General features: G+C 47.0%; 1 protein-coding gene across 1 annotated transcript in view; it reads right to left on the reverse strand.

The window, feature by feature from the left end:
* The window catches only part of LOC114313518 (uncharacterized), a 34,793-nt gene extending 26,772 nt beyond the window's left edge, over positions 1-8,021 (reverse strand). Inside the window, exon 1 of the mRNA XM_082894785.1 lies at positions 43-8,021. Within this exon, the coding sequence (XP_082750911.1) occupies positions 43-359 (317 nt within the window). The 5' untranslated portion in view covers positions 360-8,021. The remainder of the gene's footprint in view (positions 1-42) is intronic.
* Positions 8,022-8,096: the final 75 nt, after the last annotated feature.

The following is an 8,096-nucleotide window of genomic DNA, read 5'->3' on the forward strand; positions in this document are numbered from 1 at the left end:
AAGAAGAGGGGGGCATAATAAATAGATAATAAGGAAAAGTACCTGATAGAGTTGGTCTGGGGGATTCTGAGTAGCTTGGCCAAGTATTCGACTGAGGGGAATGTCCCACTTATTGAGATTTGCTTTAGGCAAGGAGGCAACAGAGGGCTCTTGCCGTTTCTTGGTTCGTGTCTCTCTTTCATTATAGGAGATCTGGTGGTTCCTATCACCCTTTGTGCCCTTTGTGCTTGTGTTTGAATGGTTGTGATGGAGCCTCCCATCAGTTTGGGGGCAGGAGTGACCTCAGGATTGACAATTGGATCCATTGGAGCCTTGCCTTTGTGTTGATCCCTGATCAGGGGTTCAGCTACAGGTACCATGGGAATAGTGTAGGCTGCAAGATTTTAAATTAGTTAGTAATGAAGTAGAGCAAGTGATGAGGTGAGGTGGCTTGGGTTGAGAGGGTAATTTTTGTGAAAGTTGGGCCGAGCTATGAGACGGTCATTATGGCCCAAAGTACGAAGGGCTGGATAAAAAGGTCGTAAAGTTACTCCGGCCCAAGAGAGGTAAAAAATTACTCCGGCCCGAGAGAAATGTAAAGTTACTCCGGTCCGAAAGCGACTTGGAGTTAGGCCGGTCTCAGAGTTAGTCCGGTCATGGCGTATTGTGGTTAGAACGGTCAGAACCTTTCTACTCGGTAGCTCGGTCTAAACACACCATGGTTTGTACATGAAAGCACCGAGATAAGGAGGAGTAACAGGAAGAACCGGACTAAGGATAGTTCGGCCTACTCTGCGGCTCAGCATAGCCGTGATTACTTCGGTCATGTTGGAGTTCGGCCATGGTAAAAACCATCTCACTTGGTTTAAGCAGTGAGGGGGTGTTGAAGGATAAGCATTATCTTTCAGGAGTATGAATCCTAGGAGGACTTTGCATGGAGGAGTAGAAGTCCTACTAGGATTATGCCACACAAAACCTATAAAAGCTCACAAACATCACCTTGGGAGAGGTAACACACAACTTTGTTTTTTGAATACACGGAGCTTTTGTCTATTTATCAAGCTTACTGACTTAGGCATCGGAGAGGTTTCCGGCACACACCCGCCGGCTAGTTCACGTTTGTGTTTTCAGGTGATAAAGCGACGACGTACGGAAGAGCGCAGACTTGATTAACAGGATTATACGAGAAAGTTTATTTCTTTCCCGTACAATTGGCGCCGTCTGTGGGAATAACAGACAGGACAAAACCTCTTGATCAAACTTTACCTCTTGAAGAACAATGGCGCACAATGAAGAATTACCACAGTCCGCCATCAACGGGCAAACACCAGATGGGGGGGCCAGGCGTGAAGGACTACCTTCTATCCCTCCTATGGCAGATTTGGAGCCCCAACGACATAACACCAGGAGGGATACTAGGGGAAGATGGACACACTGCCCCCGTCACTCTCGTTCACAAAGTCCTGACAGGCAAAGACGGAGGATTGATCCTCAAGTTCTGGAGGACCGCGTGAAGGAGCAAGACGAATTAATAAGAAAGATGGCGGCCGACATGGAAGCCTTGAAGCGCCAGATGAAGAAAAAAGAAGTGGCGACAGGAGAGGGGCACAAAAACAAGACGTCCCCTCGCCACTCAGAAAATCGTAGTAGGAATACCACACCCTCGCAAGGAGAGAGTAGAAGCCTCAGGACAGGCGATACTCAATCTAGGTCTTCCAGAACTCGTCACTCCAGGTCTGAGAGGACAAGATCTGAAAGATCATACACTGAAGGAAGCACGTATTGGCCCTCACATACGCACCAAACCAGATTTAGACAGACGGAGTTACCCAGATCATCCGACTTACGAACCGTGCTCGAAGAAAAAGCACGATGCAAGGAGGATGCCAGGGCACGGGATCCACACAGAGTTTCTGCCTTACAGCGGTTGGCTCCTCGGACGCATGAAAGCGTCGAGGTTGGAATGCCAATACCGCGCCTTGCCTACGAACCAACGGACAAAGCATTAGCAAGGCTGCAGACTTCGCCGTTTGTTCCGGCGATTGAAAACGCGCCCCTACCATCAGGCTTCCTTCAGCCCAAATTCACTACATATGAAGGGAAGACGGACCCCTACTCACACTTGAGCCACTTTCGCCAAGTCATGGCTATATACAGGCGAAACGAGGCCTTAATGTGCATACTCTTCCCATCAAGCCTTGGCGACCTAGGCTTGACTTGGTTCGAGAAACTTCCAGAGGGCAGCATAGCCTCTTGGGCGCAATTGGCAGAGGCCTTCGTAACAAGGTTTCGAACAAACACTAAAACCCCGGTGGAGATCGACCAGTTACTCTCCATCGACATGGGCGATAAAGAGACCCTAAGATCCTACAATAGTCGCTACTGGGAGACATTCAATCAGATTGGGAACTGCCCCACCAATCTCGCCATTGCACAATATAAAAGAGGCCTTCCAGTCAGGAACAGACTAAGGGACTCAATCACCATGACGCCGCCCCTCACCATGGAAGCCTTGATGGAAAGAGTGCATCAGCACATCAGGGTAGAAGAGGATGGCGCACGTGCCAAAGCAAAATCTAGGGCGACCACAGTACCAGAAAAGAAGACCTCTGCGAAGGTCAATGCAGTAGACCGACAGAACAGAAACGGACGTGGCAGGCGAGACAACGGGGAGGACCCAGATAAAAGATGGTTGAGGGTCCGCACAGCCATAACCACTATATTCAAGAAACCGATCTACCGAATTCTAAGTGAAATAAGAGATGAGCATTTTGTCAGATGGTCAGCCAAACTAGGGGAAGCACAAAAGGACTGACGAAAGATCACGATGCACCTTCCATAAAGAAAAGGGACACCGCACTGAGAATTGCACGCCATTGAGACAACACCTGGAGGAATTGGTGGCAGCAGGACACTTGGATAAGTACATTGAAAGAGGGACGCAACCAGCCCCCCAGGATCACAATAACCCCAACGGGATGCCAGTCGACGCCCCACCTCAAGGCGTTATCAATGTGATACATGGGGTCTTTGAACCTGAGCGTGTATGCGAGCTCAGAGGATCAATCAAAAAAGCTGAACACTTGAGAGAGGTGCTAAGTGCCCAACCTGCCACCAAGAAGGGAAAAACAGAGGCAACAAACGTCATGTCTTTTTCGGATAAAGGCTTAGAACAGATATATTGCCCTCGCAATGATGCCCTAGTCGTCACTCTCCGAGTCAAGGATTTTGACGTCAAGCGGATTCTGATTGACCAGGGTAGTTCATGTGAAATCATGTACTACGAAACATTTAAACAACTGAAGCTATAAGACAAAGACTTGGCGCCTGCTGTATCACCCCTAATTGGATTCAACTCTATGCTAGAATGGCCCGTCGGCAAAATAATTCTTCTAGTTAGAGCAGTAAACGTGACGAAACAAGTGGAGTTCTGGGTATTGAAGGTCCCTTCCACTTACAACATCATCTTGGGCAGAACATGGCTGCATGCCATGCGATCGGTGGCGTCATCCTACCACCAAGTAATGCGGTTTCCCAACGACACCGGAGTAATTGAAGAAGCCTATGGAGATCAGATCATGTCTGCTTCGTCACGGTAAATGGCAGCCGCGCTGCCAAAGGATACGTTCATTCGGTGGAAGAACCTGAGAGTAATGAGCTATTCGCAGATGTCAGCAAAGCGGCGGATCAGAAAGCAGTGGAGGACTTGGCAGAGGTAAAAATAGATGAAAAGAACCCGGATAAGTTCTTTTTGCTCGGTTCGTCGTTGTCCAGCACTGAGAGATTAGAGGTCTTGGAATTCTTAACCTCTAACATCGAAGTGTTCGCCTGGACACCCTACGACATGCCAGGCATTGATCCAAACTTCATCTGTCACCAACTCAATGTCCACCCATCCGCCAGACCAGTCATTCAGCGCACTCGCAGATCGGCACTTCACCATGCCGAAATAGTGGCGGAAGAAGTAGGTAACCTGCTGGAGGCAGGAGCAATTAGAGAGGTGCACTATCCAAAATGGATCTCCAACACGGTTGTAGTGCCAAAGAAGAAAGGCAAATGGCGTGTCTGCGTCATAGATCAACTGGTAGACCTAACGGCGGGGCACAACCGACTTAGCTTTCTGGATGCATACAGAGGCTACCACCAAATCGCCATGCATGAACCAGACCAGGAGGTCACATCCTTTACAACTCCGAGAGGACTATAATGTTACAAGGTCATGCCCTTTGGCCTGAAGAACGCAGGGGCAACATTCCAACGAATGGTCACCAAGATGTTTGAACCATTGTTAGGAAGAACGATGGAGGCTTACATCGACGACATGGTGGTCAAAAGCAAGGATGAAAATGACCATCTCAAGGACCTAGGAGAGATGTTTGAAATCCTGAAGAAGCACAAGTTGCGCCTCAACGCATCTAAGTGTGCATTCGGTGTAGGATCTAGCAAATTCTTGGGCTTCCTTGTGACCAACCGGGGTATAGAAGCGGACCCCTCCCAGATCAAAGCAATTCAGGATTTGGAGAGACCAAACTCAGTAAAAGAAGTATAGCATCTCACCGGCATGACGGCCACGCTCAATCGGTTCATAAGCCGATCGTCAGACAGACTACGACCATTCTTTCAAGCTTTAAAAGCCAAGTTCGAATGGGACGAAGAATGCGACCAAGCACTGGAAAGCCTGAAACAATACATGTCCTCTCCACCATTGCTGGTCACCCCAATACCAGGAGAAGAACTCTTCCTATACCTTGCAGTCTCTCAGCACGCAATTAGCGCAGTGTTGGTCCGTGCAAAAGGAATTCAACATCTGCCCATCTATTATGTCAGCAAGACATTGCTGGGAGTCGAAACAAGGTACTTGCCATTGGAAAAACTTGCATTGGCCTTAATGATGGCCTCCAGGAAATTGGCACACTACTTTCACGCCCACACCATAGTTGTCCTCACAGCTTTTCCACTAAAAGCTTTGTTTGAGAGGGCGAACTTTCCTGGGCGAATCTTGAAGTGGGCAGTAGAATTGGGACAATTCGGCATCAAGTTTCAACCCAGGAGCGCAGCAAAGGCCCAATCTTTGGCAGACTTCGTCGCAAAGTTTACTCCTGGAAGTCATCATATCTGCCCAGTCGACCTAATTGACATAACCGAACTAGGGATGGAAGTTGACGCCGGAATAACGCAACCCCTAGCAGAAGGTACTCAGTCAAACTACAAGGCAGACCAGACTATAGACAGCAAGGAAGAAGCAAACCAAGCTACAACAAACCAAGACTCACCAATAAATAAAGACTTGGTTCAATCAGATAACAAGGGGCAGACAGCAAGCATGGACCTTGAAGAAAACCCCAGTAACATTCTTGACCCCACGACATCATCCGACCCCTCCACTTGCTGGAAGTTGTTCGTTGGTGAAATGTGGAAGCTCTTTGTGAATGTCCAACCGGCATGGTGCAGGACTTGGCATAGTCCTTATCTCGCCAGACGGCCTGGTTGTGGAGCAAGCAATCAACCTTGGCTTCCCAGCATCAAACAACGAAGCGGAATATGAAGCACTTCTAGCAGGACTCAAATCAGCATACCATATGAAGGCCACCGAATTAATGGTCTACAGCGACTCACAGCTGGTGGTAAACCAAATTTCTAACAACTATGAATCAAAGGATGATAGGATGGCCAAGTACCAAGAATTGGTCAGAACAGAAATCAAGAAATTTGAAGTAGTGAGGATAGAACAGATAGGCAGGGAGGAGAACGGCAGAGCAGACGAACTAGCAGGCTTCGCCTCAATGGCAGACACCTCCATCCCTCATCCACTACTGATCGACTACCTACCTAGACCAAGCATTGAGGACCCCGAAGCAGAAGAAGTATGTTGCGCAGAACTAGGCCCCTCATGGATGGATCCCATCATACTATTCTTGAAAGACGGCATCCTATCGGAAGAAAAGAAAGAAGCCAACAAAATTAGAGTAAAGTCACAGCGATTTTGGCTCTCCCCATCTTTGGCATTATACAAAAAGTCATTCTCAGGACCCTATCTAAAGTGTGTCCACCCCAGCAAAGTGGAAGCATTCTTGTACGAGATACACGAAGGGGTGTGTGGAAGCCATCAAGGAGGAAGATCGCTAGCTTACAGGGTCATTTCACAAGGATACTGGTGGCCATACATGCAGGCAAACTCAGAGAAATATGTGAAGAAGTGCGAGAAATGCCAAAAATTCGCACACCAAATACATCAACCAGCTAGAGAACTCCTACCATTAACTAGCCCATGGCCTTTCGCAATGTGGGGCTTGGACATAGTAGGACCACTTCCAACAACACCCGGCAACAGGAAGTTCTTTCTCGCAGCAACAGACTACTTCACAAAGTGGGTGGAAGCAAAAGCATTGGCATCAATCAAGGAAAGAGATGTGAAGACGTTTGTCTGGCAAAATATCATCACTCGGTTTGGAATACCAAAAGCCCTAATCTCAGACAATGGCACTCAGTTCGACGGCAGAATCTTCAGAGACTTTTGTGAAGAGTACAAGATAGAGTTCTACAATTCTACACCAGCGTATCCTCAAGCAAATGGCCAAGCAGAAGCATCAAATAAAGTTGTCTTGGATGGACTGAAGAAAAGGTTAGAAAAGGCAAAAGGCAAGTGGGCGGAAAAACTTCCTCATGTTTTATGGGCTTACCGCACCACACCTCGACGCTCAACAGGAGAAACATCATTCTCCTTAGCCTACGGAATGGAAGCAGTAATCTCACTGGAAGTTGGCCTCCCCACAATTCGAAATGAAAATTTTGATCCCGACTTGAATGAAGAAGCCATAACATTGGAGCTCGACCTTGCGGAAGAAAGAAGAGAAATAGCACTGGTTCACATTGCCTCATACCAACAAGAGTTATCCAAGAAATACAACAAAACGGTACATCCAAGACAATTCAAGATCGGAGATTGGGTACTGCGCAAAGTGATGGGAAACACCTTAATACCAGGAGATGGCAAGCTAAGGCCTAATTGGGAAGGTCCTTACAAAGTGGTTGGGTTAGCAGGCAAAGGGGCATACCACCTAAAAGACAAGGATGGCAAAGCAATCCCTAGACCATGGAACACCGCCAATCTCAAGTTATTTTATTTTTAGCTTTCCTCTTTCAAATACGTGTAATTTTTTCTTTCCTCAATAAAACAAATCGATTCTTTTCAGCATAAGTTGTTCTCTGTAAGAGTTAGCTTTAGTGAAGTTAGGAATATTGCAAACATTATTCTAAGTTGGCTGGAAAAACTACCTTAGAGGTTGGCTGGATTAAACCAACACCCCTCCTAAGCCCAAGATAAGGATCCAGGCTGCAGGACGTTTGGTCGAAATAACCAAACATTATTCTAAGTTGGCTGGAAAAACTAACTTAGAGGTTGGCTGGATTAAACCAACACCCCTCCTAAGCCCAGGATAAGGATCCAGGCTGCAGGACGTTTGGTCGAAATAACCAAACATTATTCTAAGTTGGCTGAAAAAACTAACTTAGAGGTTGTCAGGATTAAACCAACACCCTTCCTAAAGCCCAGGATAAGGATCCAGGTTGCAGGACGTTTGGTCGGAATAACCAAACATTATTCTAAGTTGGCTGGAAAAACTAACTTAGAGGTTGGCTGGATTAAACCAACACCCTTCCTAAGCCCAGGATAAGGATCCAGGCTGCAAGACGTTTGGTCGGAATAACCAAACATTATTCTAAGTTGGCTGAAAATACTAACTTAGAGGTTGGCTGGATTAAACCAACTCTTTGTATTCTTCGGCCGAAGTAAGGGTATGGCTGAAGAATGGTTGGCTGGATTAAACCAACTCTTTGTACTCTTCAGCCGAAGTAAGGGTATGGCTGAAGAGTGGTTAGCTGGATTAAACCAACTCTTTGTACTCTTCAGCCGAAGTAAGGGTATGACTGAAGAGTGGTTGGCTGGATTAAACCAACTCTTTATACTCTTCAGCCGAAGTAAGGGTATGGCTAAAGAGTGGTTGGCTAGCTTTTAACTCTTTGTACTCCTCAGCTGAAGTAATTATTTCGGCTAAAGAGTGGTTGGCTAGTAAGCGTAGTTAGATTGACCAGCTAAAAACCGAGATAACAGTTGGAAG

This window comes from Camellia sinensis, chromosome 11, assembly GCF_055761805.1.
Source record: "Camellia sinensis isolate YWXY chromosome 11, ASM5576180v1, whole genome shotgun sequence".
NCBI lineage: Eukaryota > Viridiplantae > Streptophyta > Magnoliopsida > Ericales > Theaceae > Camellia > Camellia sinensis.